Source organism: Mastigoproctus giganteus, chromosome 4 (assembly GCF_048544385.1).
Source record: "Mastigoproctus giganteus isolate SK-2022 chromosome 4, ASM4854438v1, whole genome shotgun sequence".
NCBI lineage: Eukaryota > Metazoa > Arthropoda > Arachnida > Uropygi > Thelyphonidae > Mastigoproctus > Mastigoproctus giganteus.
In genome coordinates, this window is record NC_143578.1 from 235088758 (window position 1) to 235104948 (window position 16191).

The 16191-nt window shown below is 34.9% G+C and overlaps 1 protein-coding gene across 1 annotated transcript in view; it reads right to left on the minus strand.

The window, feature by feature from the left end:
- LOC150087510 (lysosomal cobalamin transport escort protein LMBD1-like) overlaps positions 1-16191 on the minus strand; it is a 104882-nt gene that overhangs the window by 24321 nt on the left and 64370 nt on the right. The window contains exons 10-12 of the mRNA XM_090372106.1: positions 11588-11690; positions 8907-9011; positions 3511-3654 (exon numbers count right to left, since the gene is read on the minus strand). Of these exons, the coding sequence (XP_090228232.1) occupies positions 3511-3654; positions 8907-9011; positions 11588-11690 (352 nt within the window). The remainder of the gene's footprint in view (positions 1-3510; positions 3655-8906; positions 9012-11587; positions 11691-16191) is intronic.

Below are 16191 nucleotides of genomic sequence, written 5' to 3' on the forward strand. Positions count from 1 at the left end.
TACCAATTGCAAAATTTTCACAAATAAAACTTCTAAATACCTCCTAAATACTTCCTAGTTCATTTCACAAATATACGTGGTCTCAGTTCTAATCTCAATGATATCCATTTCCACTTAGTCTGCCAAACCCCATGTACTTTTTCTGACAGAATCTCAGTTATCGGTTGGTTTAACCACAGCTAAAATATAGCTATTTGCATAGAGAATAAGGTTTTTAGTGTATTTTTTTAATATTCTGCCCTTTTCAGTAGTAGTTCATAGAGTTTGTCGGTTATGAAACATTAAATAGCTAGATTTTGATACATGACCTAGTGTAAAAAAATATGGAGGTTCTAAAATCTCAACTTTATTAGACAGTTGGACACACAACTTGAGTAGTTGTATTAGTGGGTCTCCACTACTCAACTTGTCTCCAACTAGTATTTTATAGAGATGACAATGAATTGTCCAAATATTTTTAGGAAAATATCAGGCAATAAAAATTGTGTTACCAACTGTGAAATTTTCACAACAGGTACAGCTAGTACTTACAGGGTCGTTTTAAGACTTCTCAGGGGCCCTGGCGAATTTCCATTATTATATAATATATATATTAATAATAAATATAATATATAATTATATATATATATATATATTATTAATTTATAATCATAAGGAAGAATTAAATTTGTTAATTATTTTCCTAAATATTAATATTTTCATATTTTTGGCACTTGAAACTATTTAAAGAAAGCCAAAAATATTATTCATATATCATTACGTTCGTGTTTGCTCTGCTTTCGACCACAATGTAACATATGGGACAGAGGGTCTTTTAAAAAACTATTTAAGATCAACAAGTGAGGCCCCCAGTAGGCCAAGGCCCTAGTGTCCGCCCATGCATTAAAACGGCCCAGAGTACTTACTTATCTGTTATCAATCCAGCTTCTTGCCAGATCAATAAGGAAACCATTTTCTTCGTAGCTGAAATCCAAGTTTATGATATCAAAATTATTTTTTGCATCTAGTTCCCTCATTATTGCATTGTAGCATCCAATCACTGTTTAGACAAGGTCACCTTTAATCAAATATATGCTGTGACTGCAGTATAATTACATTACTGTTAAGATGGTCCTACAGTACTTCTTTAACCAGTGAATCCATTATTTTTCCTTGAACATTAGCATTAGTAGAGGCATATGATGCAAGAAAGCAAGCTTATGCAGCATCAGCAAAAAAAAACCCCACTCCCATTTCACCCCTCCATTCATTCGAAATACCTATCCAGCTGAGCCTTAAATTTATTTAGGCTATCAACTTCCACAACAAGGGATGGAAGTCTGTTCCACCAACCAACTACCTGCAGGCTAAAGGCAAATTTCCGCACATCTATCCTACATCTGTCTTTCCTCAATTTGAATTTATGCCCTCTCAGGTGATTATTCTGAGCAAGAGGAAGAATCCCATCGGCATTGAGCATGCTCAAACCATCCAAGGCTTTATACACCTCTATCAGATCACCTCGCCGGTGCCTAGTCTCCAGACACTGTAATTTGCAAAACTTAAGCCTTTCTTCATAAGAGCAACCCTTTGTTCCATTCACTAATCTTGTTGCCCTTCTCTGTACTTGTTCCAGCAGCTCTACATCCTTCTTGAAATGAGGCATATGTTCATTATACGTATTGCCTTATACATGGGAATAATCACCTCCTTATCCCTGCTAGAAAAATTCCTGTATATCATTGACAAGACACCATGAGCTACTCTTGCAGCCCGTCTGCACTGCTCAGAAAACTTCATATCTGCCTGCACAATTACCCCCAGGTCCTTTTCATTCTCTACCACTGTAAGTGTAGTACGATAGAGTTGATACGTTGCTCTGGGGTTACTGCTTCCCATATGTAGTACTTTACATTTGTCAATGTTAAACTTCATTTGCCACCTCTCAGCCCATCTGCTCAACTTTTCTAGATCCTGTTGCAGCAGCATAGTGTCAGTAGTGAACAGAAGATAAGCTAACAGTTCTGTAATTATTCATGTCACCTTTTGGTTTCCCTTTGTGAATTTGGGATACATTCACATATCTCCAGTAGGGATCTCTCCTGAATCCAAAGATGTTCTCATAATTATGGTTAAGGGTTTGTTTAACTCCTATACTACCTCCTTTAACATAACTGGATAGATCCCATCCACCACAGGCATCTTTTTTTACTTTAACAGTTTCTCCTCCACTTTCCTCCCGGTTATCACAAAATCATTTATCTCCCTTTTAAAAATTTGATAAATTTCTGGCATCCCCTCCATAAAGAAATCCTCTGTGTGAATATAGATGCAAAATACCTATTCAGTTTGTCAGCAACCTGAGCAGGATCATCAAGTGAACCAAAGTGATTCAACAATTTCCTTCTATTGTTAATATAAGTAAAGAGGCAGACACTTCTCTTAATCTGCCTTAGCTTATCTATACTCCTTTGTGACTTGATTACAGACCAGTTTATATCTACCATACGCTTTCGTATCACCTGATAATTAACATGCATCCCATGAATTTTTTGATGTTTGCATACAATCATAAAGAAAAGTACTGCTCAACCATAAACACACTTTGAGACAGGGAATATGTCATGATGGTTTCATCACAAACAGAGGTATGGTTGAACTTGTCTAAGTTTAGCCTTGCAATCACTGTTCTGCATGCAGACGTATACAGTGTTATCACCAATGTGGGTTTGTAAGAATTATTTAAGTTACTGAAATGAGAGTAAATTAGCTCTTTTATTTTGGGTTGCACAAATATTGAATTGCCCAATATTTCGAAAAGGAAACTTGAAAACATTTTCAGTAGCTTTAATTTGTCAAAACATTCCTTATATTTTCAAAGAAATGAAATTACCCCACATGGTACTTTTGTGCCTATAATCCCCCCCCCCCAACACACGTAATAAAGTATTAGTTCACATGTGATATTTCTGTGCAGAAATCCTCTGTTTTGATTGAATTCTGATCCGCAGTTCACCCGAAACACAATTTTCTTTCTTTCTATTTGCTGAAATAATTAATGTATTTAACGTAATTTATATTGTTTATTTAAGAGTTGAAATCCAATAATACCAATCCATAAGAGACTTTAAATAACAAAAACTGGTAGTGTCAGGAGTTATGATCTTACCACCTAATGGCATAAATCAGAACTTATGTACAACACATTGAATTATTATGAAATTTATTCGTGAGAAATTTTGTGAAGGTTTTTCGTTGGATGCGTACTTTTTGCAAACAAGTAATTTTAGTCAAATCCTACTTGTTTGATGGTAGATTAGTAGCAATACAACTATGAGCTTATTTCTTTTGTATTAAAAGCACATTAATAATTAATGTTATAAGTTATATATAATTAAATCTATGGTATCAAAAACTCGTTGGTGGTCATTAATAAATTTTAATAAACTTAGTAATGAATTTATCTGACAATTTGCTATATCACTATTTTATTTAGGATGCATTTTAACAAAGGGTAACTCAGAAACTTACCACATAGGACTGGCTGCCATAAGTTGTATATTGTGGAGCTACATTAAATAGCATAATATTTATGGCCAAAACTGTATACATGAGGGTTGCGCATAGCATTATTAATCCTTGAGGATGAGTTCGGCGACGTCTTATCTTATACATCTGAAAAGAAAAGTTTTTTGATATCCAGATATAAAGCAGCTTAATATTATATAATTAATAATATTAAGTATTGACAAGTATTTCAAACCGTCACAGTATTGACAAGTATTTCAAACTGCCACAGTATTGACAAGTATTTCAAACTGTCACAGTATTGACATACAGTATTTTGAACTGTGTGTCAATGCTGTGAGAATTGGCACACAATCTAAAAGAGCTTTTGAAACAAACCAGAGTAACTTATTTTTACTTTCTGAGGTATATAAATGAAAATCTGGACCTGTGATAACAAATTTTTCTTCGGGTGTTACATTGCCATTCAGTGCAAATTTATCCTTCAAATTAAAAATCTCATTCCTCCTCAACAGCTTACTTCCCAATTCACTTCCCAACACAATCCATACATGTTTATTGGGATTCAGATTACGGCAAATACACTCAGTGATCATTCAATTGTGACCACCCCATCCATAATGGATTATGCTGCATAGCTCATAGTATAAAAATCTGAACAGCTTCGTACTCTAGAGCAGTGGTAATTTGCATCTGGTTGTGCAAACCAAAGTGATAAAGTAGCAGTTATGGAATAATTGCTATTTTATCACTTTATGTGCATGATATCTTTACTAAAGATATCATGCAGTTTCAAATAGGCATGATTGTGGGAGTTTGTGCATCAGGTGCTTCCATATAGTAAACAGCATGTCTTGTCAGTTGCTTGTAGCCCACTGTGGTTAAAGGTACAAAGAATGGTGCAAAAAGGGTTGAATCACCTTCTGCTGACAGAACTGTAAAGGATGTTTGTGGCGAGCATAAGCTGCAGTGCATTGTATGGGCTGAATGGCAGATAACTGTGCAACAGTTGACATCACAGCAGAAGGTGTAATATCCCAAATGACAATGAGTTGCACATTCTGACGTATAGGGTTCCAGAGCACACAACCCAGGAGACACCCTCTCCTCAACGCTGACCATTGTCACTGGCGAATGCTGTGGTGTCAACAACATCCTGGTTGGAAACTGGAAGACTAAACGAGTGTGCTGGTTGGATAAATCCAAATACCTGTTGCAACACACTGATGGGCACCTTTGCATGTGGTGCAAGCAACTCGAGGCCACGGACCCATTGTACTTGGTGCCCACTATAGTGGGTGTTAGATAAGAAGAGAAACACATAGATTAGACAGCAAACTCAAGTAAAGGACATTCTTATCAAAACTAAAGAACTAAAATGGTCTTGGGCAGGACACATAGCTCGAAGACATGATGACTGTTTGTTTGTTTGTTTTGGTTTTATTGGCGCATTAGCTACTAAGGCTATAATGCGCCAAGACCAACATGATGACAGTTGGACTAAGAAAATAACAGAATGGTATCCAAGAGGAGTAGAAGAAAACCTGGAAGACAAAGGCGGAGATGGATAGATGAAATTCATGAGTTTGTGGGTAGTAAATGGATGGCCAGTGCTCAAAACAGAAGGAACTGGAAAGTTGCTGGAGAGGCTTTCATCCTGCAGTGGATTGAAAATGGCTGTGATGATGATCCAAGCAGGTGGTGGTTGCTTAATATGGGACACATTTTTCTGGCAGGAGCTGGACTCCTGGTGTGTATGAAGCAATGGTTCACTGGTGAGGTCTACCGGTAGCTCTTAGGAGACTACATGTACCCTGCCAAGTTGCATATTTCCCTAGACAGAAACAGGATCTTCCAAGATGATAATACACCAGGTCACTGGACCTGCACTGTGCATGAGTGGTTCGAGAAACACAGTGAAGACATCACCAATCTTGACTGGCCACCAAATTCACCTAACACATGATTTAAATCCAGTTGGACACTTGTGGGATGTTTTGGAATGGGAAGTGAGGTGTACGGACATGCAACAATAATCTATTCTGATACTGTGGAAAGCCTTACAGGCAGCATGGCTGTGGATCCCTAAAGATGTATTCAGACATCTAGTGGGGTCAATGGCTAGGCAAATAGTGGCTGTTATTGGAGCATTATAGTGACTGTTATTGGTTTTTAGGAGCATTAGCTATAGTTGCTAATGCTCCTAAAAATTCATTTTTTATTGTCATTAAAACAAACATAGAAGTCTGCACCTTTTGCCTGAAACCATGATTCCACTTCATTGATGACTTCCTGAGACGAATCAAAGTAGCGGCTGTGCAATGGTTTCTTCATTTCTTGAAACAAGAAAAAGTCTGACGTTGCTAGGTCAGAAGAATAGGGTGGGTGCTGCAGTAGTTCAAAGCCACACCGGGCAACAAAGTTGGTGGTGGCAACGGCCATGCGAGCTGGTGCATTGTCTGACAGAAGACGGACACCCTTGGTTAACATTCCATGCCTTTTAACCCTCAAAGCATTTTGTAACTTTTTCAAAAGATCCCTGTAGTATTCTCCAGTAAGTGTGGAATCAGGAGGTAGGTAATCTGTCAGGATAACCCCTTTTCTGTCCCAAAACATGGACAACGTCACCTTCTTCGCAGATGGAATGGTCTTTGCCTTTTTGGGAGGTGTGCTTCCACCGCTTTGATATGTCTTTAGTCTCTGGATCATACTGGTACACCCAGCATTCATTGTTTGTCACCAACCGATCAAAAAAAGTTCTCAACATCCGCATTACATAAATCCAACAGTTGGTGAGAACACTGTATTCGACACTGCTTCTGCACAGGCATCAGCAATCTTGGAACCCATCTTGTGGAGACCTTAGACATATGCAGATGGTCATGTAAAATGCTGTGGGCAGACTCATAACTAATTCCTACTTCATCTGCAATGAAATGAATTGTCACATGTCTGTCCTTTGCATAAGCAGCTGGTGCCGAGTCTCACTATCTGTGAATGATGATGGCCTTCCTTCTCTTGGCTTGTCAAAAACACTTGTATGACCGCACTGGAACTCCCATTTCCACTTTTTTACACTATCATAGGATGGACAATTCTGCCCATACACAGGCTTCATTTCTTCATCAATTTCCTGAGCTTTCTTGCCCTGCAAATGTAGGAACTTGATCACTACTCAATACTCCACTTTGTCAACCATAGCATCCTTCCTCAGATTCCGGGCTCCACCTCTGGTGTACAATCACCTATGGGATTTAAATTTCATGTATTAGTTACTGAATATGTAGACAACTTATATTAAAAACAGCATCTTCTTACTGATGTTTTATCTAGGTCAGGGTACGAACTTTTTGATACCCCCTCGTAAAATGGACTTTCCACTAGGTGAAAGTAAGAAAACAGATCAGCAGTTGCAGCCTTTTTCTACTCTTTTTTTTCTTGAAGCCTTTTTTCTACTGTACTCTGAGCCCAATATTCCATCCTTGTAGCCAAAGCAGATATTCATCACATTGTGGACTGAGAATGTTGGGAGTGCCTTTGTCCTAGTCTCTTGGCAAGGATTCCAATTTTAAATTATTTCTGAACTGTTGACACTGCTCTCCCCAATACATTTAGCCATAATGCCACTGTTGGCTTCAAGTCTTCATACCTTCCATTGCAGGGAACTTTCTAAATGTGGGTTTGGAAAATGTGCATATTACGGATCATCTCTTTGGTCACCAGAAACTAATCAAATTAAGCTAATTAATTAATTGTGCATCTAATTATTTAAGAGTATCCCTTGTCCAATTAAGTGATACAACAAAGTTATCAAAAGTAATTATTGTCATTATTCTAGGGCTGGAGTATTTTCTTTTTTTTTTTTCTTTTCTTTTTTTTGGGAGGATGGACTACTCACATTTCAAGATCACACATACAGGTCAATGACAACTTATACAAAATTTGTAGTAAGGCTATGAGTTTCCAGGAGGAGAAAATTCATACAAACCTTAGCTGAAACTAACTCGGCAAGCCCATAAACATCCCTCATGATATTGACGAGATTCAAACTCGGACCTTTTCCACCTGGTGAGGGAGGACTGTGATTATAACCTTTGTAATACTCACGAGGGTACTTTTACAGAGAGATGCAAGAATGTTATGAAGTGGTGGAGATTTTTTGTAGAACTAGAAATTTGTGACTGTGGTGTTGTAAGACTATAGAACTTTAAAAACCAGGAGTAAACTGTTGGTTAGCTTTACAAGCCCAAACCAACTTATTCCATTGTCTACTGTGAATGCACAGAAAGGGGGGGGGGGAGAGGGGAATAGTGTAAACTCATTAAAAGGTAAATTATTCTCTTTCCACTCATTTAACAGAAACAGGGCCATATCCTAGCTCATTTCATAAGCTAATGAGTTATTTTAGTCTTTGCAAGTCAAGAAGGTCACTTTCTTCTATTCTGATTATTATTGGTAGATGATGCAAGGATGCAAGCTTATACAGCATCAGGGAAAAAAAATAAAGCTACTCCACCTCATTTTTCTCTAACAATCTGTCTAATTCTTCCCTAAATTTATTCAAACTACTCACTTCCACAACACCAGAAAAGAAGTTTGTTCCAACAATCATTCATTCTCTAGCTGAAAGCAAATTTTCACACATCTATTCTGCAAGTATCCTTTATTTAAATTTATGTCTCCTTATGTATGTTGTCTATGAAAGAGTAAGGATGCCATTAGCATTGTTTACTTCCATTTAAAGTCTCAAAGACTTCAAATTTTAAACTAAAGACTATTTATGTCATTCTACAGTGTGGATATGGATTTTCTTTTCTGTCATGAATTGTATCATCTATGGCCTATCATCTATAAGCCAGGTGTTCCTGACCTTTTTTACCTGTGATCCTCTCTAAAAAATGCAATTTTCCCCATCTTCGATCCCCTTATCCAAAAAAATACACATATTTTAATTTTAATGGATGAATTGTAAGAAAAATTTCTTACTAATAGTTAATTGTTTATTAAAATATAAAATTATAATATATAGGTAAGTAACAATATTATTATATTTGCCTGTCGACCCCGATTCGACCTCTTTCAAGACAAACCCCACTGGGAATCCCTGGGCTAAGCTTATAAATTAAATGGTGGACTAAGCTTATAAATTAATTATAAATTAAATTCTCCAACATTGCTTCCTTGCTTCATATCCCAAATTCAATCCAACCACAATCAAATAGTTAATGCAAAAAAACATGATCTATATTATATATCTGAATTTTTATAATAATAAAAACAGCTTAGGTAGCAAATTTATGTTATCAGAACTCATATAATAGAAAAGTCATTAATAAAAAAAATCATTCGGCCAATATCAGGCAAAAATCAATACTAAAAATAAATAAATAAATACGTACCCGTAAAAACAAGAACCATATACCTAGATGCTGCATTCCAGAAATAGTACAAAGGACCAAAAATAAGAGGATTATTGCATATAAGATGTAATCTAGGGGAAAAACCTGCAAATAAATAGAAAAAAAAATAATTAATTCTGTAATGATAATTAACACGAACTTTAATTAAATATTACAATTTAATTGTCAAGAATTTACAGAAAAGGTTAACCATAGAAGCGAAGCTGATTGACTTTCAGGATTATTATTATTAATAGCCATATGGTACAAGGAAGCCTGAGGCTTATGCTGCACTAGCAAAAAAAAAAAATCTTGCATTGCGCGCGCGCACGCACGCACACACACACACACACACACACACACACACACACACACACACACACACACACACACACACACACACACACACACACACACACACACACACACACACACACACACACACAGAGAGAGAGAGAGAGAGAGAGAGAGAGAGAGAGAGAGAGAGAGAGAGAGAGAGAGAGAGAGAGAGAGAGAGAGAGAGAGAGAGAGAGAGAAGTAGAAGGAAATCACCAGGTGATATCCAGCTCAGGACCCTGGGTTTGCCAAGTCCACAAGCCAAAAGGCATATTAAACGTTGATGAAACATCTATTTTTTAAATGTTTGCCAAACGAGACACTGATTTTTAAAGATAAAAGTTTAGGTGGTAAAAATAGTAAGGAGACAATTACAGTTTCGATTGGTGCAAATATGGCTGGTAATGAAAAACTGAAGCTTTTGGTAATAGGCAAAAATAAATAATTCCAATGTTTCAAAGGAGTAAAGTCTTTAGAGTTGGGCAACTACGACAAAAAATCTTGGATGACAAATGAAATTTTTGAGCAGTGGATTTTAAATTTCGATAGAAATATGACGAAAGAAAACAGAAAAATCGCGTTGATTGCCAACGACTGCCCAGCCCACCTCCTTGGTAATTTTGAAACTTACGAGTGTGAAGCTTGTTTTCTTCCCTCCGAATACTTCGTCTAAACTGCAGCCAATGGACCAAGGCATTATTAAAAATTTGAAAATGCACTACTGAAGGTGCCGAGGATGCAACAGAATCATGAGGTTGTAACAGAGGAAGGAGCAGAGATGGATAGAATCAAGTTTTCTACTTTTAGCATGTTCAAAATCAAATTTGGATTAATTAATAAATGTTTTACAATTGTTATGAGCTTTAGTGTAGGCAGAAAATATTGTTATGGACTAGTTCATTCTTTCTAGAATAGACTAGAACCATTTCAAATACCCAAAGAGAGATATACCCTTGTACTGTCACAAGAGAACATATGTATACTATTATAACATGTTAATATCATATTACTATGTTGAAATGGCATACCATATTTAACATTTTAGAGGAATGTAATGTCTACTATTTATTTGTTCAGTTCTACAAATTACTATTAATTTTATTATAACAACAAAATATTCTTTAATATCTTCAATCAAAATATACAGAGGTGAAATAATTATGAAAATAAAAATGTATATATACACACAAAAACTAAAAAAATTATTAAATTAAAATAACTAAAAACAAAGCAAAAACAAAGTAAAAGCGCAAATAAAATAAATGGTCTTTACCAGCATTCCAGAATGCGGGATGCTTATAAAAAAATTTAAAATAATTTAGAGCAATGCATAAATAAATGAACAGATGAATGAAGCTGTACCAAAACAGGATGGGAGATCATATGTCTGGTAATAATCTGCTCAAAGACAGGGTTGATGTGAAGGCCAAAGTTGGTTAAAGCAAGTGAGGTTGATAGTAATGTAAAGTGATTCAACCAATGTGCATTGATATGGCTGAATGGCATGAGCTATCATGTAAACTTAATAAACTTAATCCTAATTAAGTTTAGAACTGGAATTAGAATTTAGGATTAGAATTATTTCAAAAATGTTCAGCCAGAGGGTAATCCTGAACATCCACCCTGCCTCTTAAAGAGAAGTTAAATGTTTATCTGTGCAATCTCGTAGACATAGTTTGACCAAATAACAATCATTTCAGTCAGAGAAAATGGTATGATAAATCAACCCACTCTGCATAAATAGCTGAAAGGGTGGTTTCACCTGTGAGAACTAATAACAAAATATCATGGGCCCGAGCTGGAAACAATGGATACCCTCTGCTCACAAAATCCATTCAATAATACAGGAAAAGCCTAGATAGAAAGAACGAATGCTGTGTGGTCTACAACAGAGGATGGTCGATCATGAGCATATCTATATAAAAAGAGATCATTCATGTTGTGTGAATGACCTCTTGTTGTCTGTGCTTCAATGGGACCAGGAGGGGCAGTGGAGGCTTTGTGTGAATATTCATGGGCATAAATTGTGTGAACTGAACTGCACAAAATGATTTTCTACACATAGGAGTTTCACTGTGGACGCCAATGCTACCATGTCTTTTATTACTGCTTTTACTCGGTGTTTATTTTACTTTTACTTTATTTTCATTCAAAAGTTTTGATATGTGCACATTTTTATCTTTATTTTTACCTCTGTATATTTTGCTGGTTGAATTAAAGAATATTTAGATGTCATTCACTTTCTAAGGCCTCTCTCATTCTATTATTTTATTATAACTTTAATAGCTTTTTTTAATACTGTAATTTAATTAAATTAAAATTTCTTTCATTAAATCATTACTTACCTTTTCTGACTGCACCAAAACAATATCCAAAGGATTTGGTAAAGTAGCATTAGGCAAAGCATAACCCATTTTGTAGCCAAATGAGTACAGAAGTCTGTCAATACTAAAGGAACCAAACATTATGTTAAAAAAATCCACATCAAATATATTTTATAATGTAAATGCAAAAACATTAATGTACTTGAAATAATATTTTATTTTTTTTTTGGTGAAAGAGAGGTTAACATTATTTCATATAACATTTTAATGCAGAGATTTTATTTTTATTTTCCTGTCCAATGTACTACATCTGAATTCTACATCTGGGGTACACATCAAAACCCTATCTTTGTAATAGAGGTAACAAGCAGTCTCATTTTAGAAAAATCTCATGGTTTGCAAGAACATATTGTGTAAGGTGACCATTTTTTTTGGGGGTTTCTGGGGACGGACCCTTTTTTTTTTTTAAGGGCCCATCCCCTACTCCTGGTAGAGGATGAGTCCTTTGATGGGCTATATAAACGCCCTCAGCAGGATCTCATCTGATTATGCCGCGGACTGGCACTGACTGCCATAGAACGGTCATCAGCTCCAACTACTGACCATACCGGACGGTGCTTAACCCCACAAATCAGAGAGATGCACTCTAACACGAGCAGCCATTGCACAGCCTGACGTGGGACCTTAAATAATACTCATTCTATAGTAATAATAATCATTTTACTTGAAACATTTATTTGATTATGTATTATTTTTGTGTTCATTTTAAGAAGACTTGTTAATTTAATGTTAGGATAATGTTTTATTTATATCCAATTTTCTAAAACACATTCTATATAAAATAAAAATATACTGGATTAGAATGTGTTGTTTTTTTTGTGTTTGAATATTTGAAATATGATACTTGAATTTTTCAGAATTTTTAACCATGTAATTTTCAAATAACTAATACTTTAAGAATTCATAGTTTGTTTCATTGTTAATTAACGCACATAATCTTTACTGAAGGCAACTAACCTTCAGACCAACATAGTAAGTTAAAATCATTGAAAAATATTTTTTAACTTTATAGGATATCACATTGCTGGGAGATCAGGAAACATTTATAATGCCCGATCAAAGTAATAAATTAACACATTTTTATCACTTTTATTTAATCCAATTAATCACTTTGTCTATAACATATACATTTGCTTTCTCTCATTTTGTTTTTAGCTATTTTGCTATCTTTCAAGGGTACCTGATACAAATGAACATAAATCTTAAACTTAGCAAAGCACAAAAATTAAAATCATTTTGAATCTGACTCTTAGTTAAATTTAGTTTAAAAATAAATTCAAGTAAATCTAAATTCATGTTTTTCACTATGAATAAGCAACTCATGAAATGAAAAATCAAAAAACCACATGCTAATAGTATGAAACTGAATAGAATGAAACTGAATAGAATGTAAGAAATAAAATTCAGAGCCTTAATAATTGGCTTTTAGAAATAAGATAAATGAATTGCACATTAAGATTCCTTCGGATTCTCAAACAAGTTTGGTCAATATTAAAAATATTGATAGATAATAAACAAGTACATAAAAGTTCTCTTCTTGCCCTTTTTGATGTATTCTGCCATGTTTTGGTAATAAATACAACCTTTAATCTAAAATAAATCCTTGATATGCATTGCTACTCATCCCAAGTCAGATGTATTCACCTTTCCTAGCCATTACTTTAAAAGACTCATTTCCTTTGCAGATTATTTCCGTTAAGAGATAGCTACCAATTAATAATCATGTAATAATTGTAATGTAACAGTGTATTTACTGGTTGTTATCTCTTAATACATTCATCTTTCTTATATGACACAATAAAGATGTCAACATTTGAGATGTGGTAGCCTGAAAAACCACCGTACAATGCTAGACTTAGACCAAAGTAGTTACATGACTAAATTGATAATCAATTAGCTAAGATGCCACCAAGAGCTGATGCATCTCTGATTAACTGGAAGACTGCTGTACAAATTGGAGAGGTATGGCATTAAGGGCAAGTTGCTACAATGGATAAAGGGATGGTTGAGTGGGAGACAACAGAGAGTGGTAATCAATGGACATTGCTCTTCGTGGACAAATGTTATTAGTGGAGTTCCCCAGGGTTCGGTGCTGGGCCCATTGTTTTGTGTATTCATTAATGATATTGATGAAGGTATATCAGGATTAATGTCCAGTTTGCAGATGATACAAAGGTTGGCAGGGTTGTTAACGACAGTAAAGACAGTATGCTACTCCAAGTGGATCTAGATAAGTTGGGCAAATGGGCTGAGAAGGGGCAACTGAAGTTTAACATTGACAAATGCAAAGTACTGCATATGGGTAGCAATAACCCAAGAGAAACGTACCAACTGTGTGGTATGGAGTCTTGTCAATGATATATAGGAAATTTGCTAGCAGGGACAGGGAGGTGATTATCCTGTTGTACAAGGTAATGGTCAGGACACACCTAGAGTACTGTGTACAGGTTTGGAGGCCTCATTTTATGAAGGATGTAGAGTTGCTAGAACGAGTTCAAAGAAGGGCAACAAGATTGGTGAGGGGAACAAAGGGGCACTCTTACCAAGAAAGGCTTAAGTTCCGCAAATTGCAGTGCCTGGAGAGTAGGCACCTGCGAGGTGATCTCATTGAGGTGTATAAGGCTTTGAATGGGTTGAGCAAGCTGAATGCTGATGGGATTCTTCCTCTTGCTCAGATTAAGAACCCGAGGGGACATAGATTCAAATTGAGGAAAGACAGTTGTAGAATAGATGTGGGGAAATTTGCCTTTAACCAGCGGGTTATTAACTGGAAATTGATAACCTAAATAAATTTAAGGCTGATCTGGACAGGCAATTTGGAACGAATGAAGGGGTGAAATGGAGGGGTTTTTTTTTTTTTTTTTTTGGCTGATGCTGCATAAGCTTGCTTTCTTGCATAATATGCCTCTACTAATGCTAACTCTCTTGCCATCAGTAATGCACTGAGTGTATTCACCACAATTTGCCTAGCACGTTTTTGTATTTATAGTTCTATGCTGTTTCAAATGTATGAAGTGCATATGTGAATTTTTTTTCTTATGATGATGGCAATAATTTAACACATTCTGGCATGGTATGTCTATTGGGAAAGCATGTTTATGTTTATTCTGATAGTATATAAGATTTATTTGTGAAAAAAAAAAAAAAAAGACTCCTACTTTGTGTGTGGGGTGGGGAGTGTGTAATAACATTCTCTCAAAATATAATTCAGGAAAAATATACATATATATATTTTTTTAATATTTCACCAGCAATGATTTTTTGGTGCTGGTGAAATATTTTATATAGTTACACACAATACAGGATGTATCAGAAGTCTAGCCCCATTGAGAAAATGAAACAATATATATTTTATTTATTTATTATTCATATTAATTGCCATTTACATCCATACACATATGAATTCTTGTTTTCTTTCAGTATTGTAATATTCCATGGTTTTGGGCTAAAACTATGGACTTCAGGTATCACCATAGAAAAAATTATAAGTGTTTTTGTAACTTTAAAAAAATACCACATATTTCCTATGGATCCATACCTCTAATATACCCTGCATAATACTATTATGGTATGTAAATATTTTGAATTAAAATAATATATTCTATTTAAATTTATAAAATTTAAGGTATACATATACATACAGAAAATGAAAAGTCACTGAAATTTATAGAAAACTCAATACTGGACTTTACATACAAAGTGAGAAAAAAAAAAACACTCAACATTCAGACAGTTAATGATCTTTAGTTCAATGACAAGCAATACACAGATAATATTACAGTAATTTAATTTTAGCTTACTTGAAAAAGTTTATGTAATGCCTTAAAACTACTCTGTTTAGGTTCATTAAACTTATTATGTTTGTCAAACAACTTGATACAACATATGTAATTATTAGTAACCCTTCCCTCTAGCTTATGGTGAAGGACTGAACTACTGTTATACAACTATGAATTTATTATTAATAAATTAATAATAAATTTAATATTAATAAATTCATAGTTTAACTATGAAGTTCAACTATTATTTATAAATATTACTTTAATCTCCCTTTCAGAATGAACCAGACCACTGATTTATTCTGAAAGAAAATAAAAATTTAGATATGATCATTCATTTTAAAAGGATCATATCATATCCTTTGCTTTTTAACAATGCTTCAAGAAGTGAAAATTAACTAGTCACTTTGAATTAAGTTTTGAGTTTAAAAACTGAAGAATATCATCAGATATAACATTACATCTATTATTTGATACCTATATAGCTCATTCAGTTACAATGAACGCAATGAATGAGATGTTGTTGATTCAAATTAATATTAGCATTAGTAGAGGCATATGATACAAGAAAGCAAGCTTATACAGCATCAGCCGGGGGGGGGGGAATCCCTTTCCCATTGCACCCATCCATTCACTTCAAATGTTTGTCTAGCTTTTCCTTGAATTTATTTAACCTATCAACTTCTACAAAAAAAGATGGAAGTTTGTTCTAGCAATCAACCACCCACTGACTAAAGGCAAATTTCTGCACATCTATTCTACAACTGTCTTTCCTCAATTTGAATG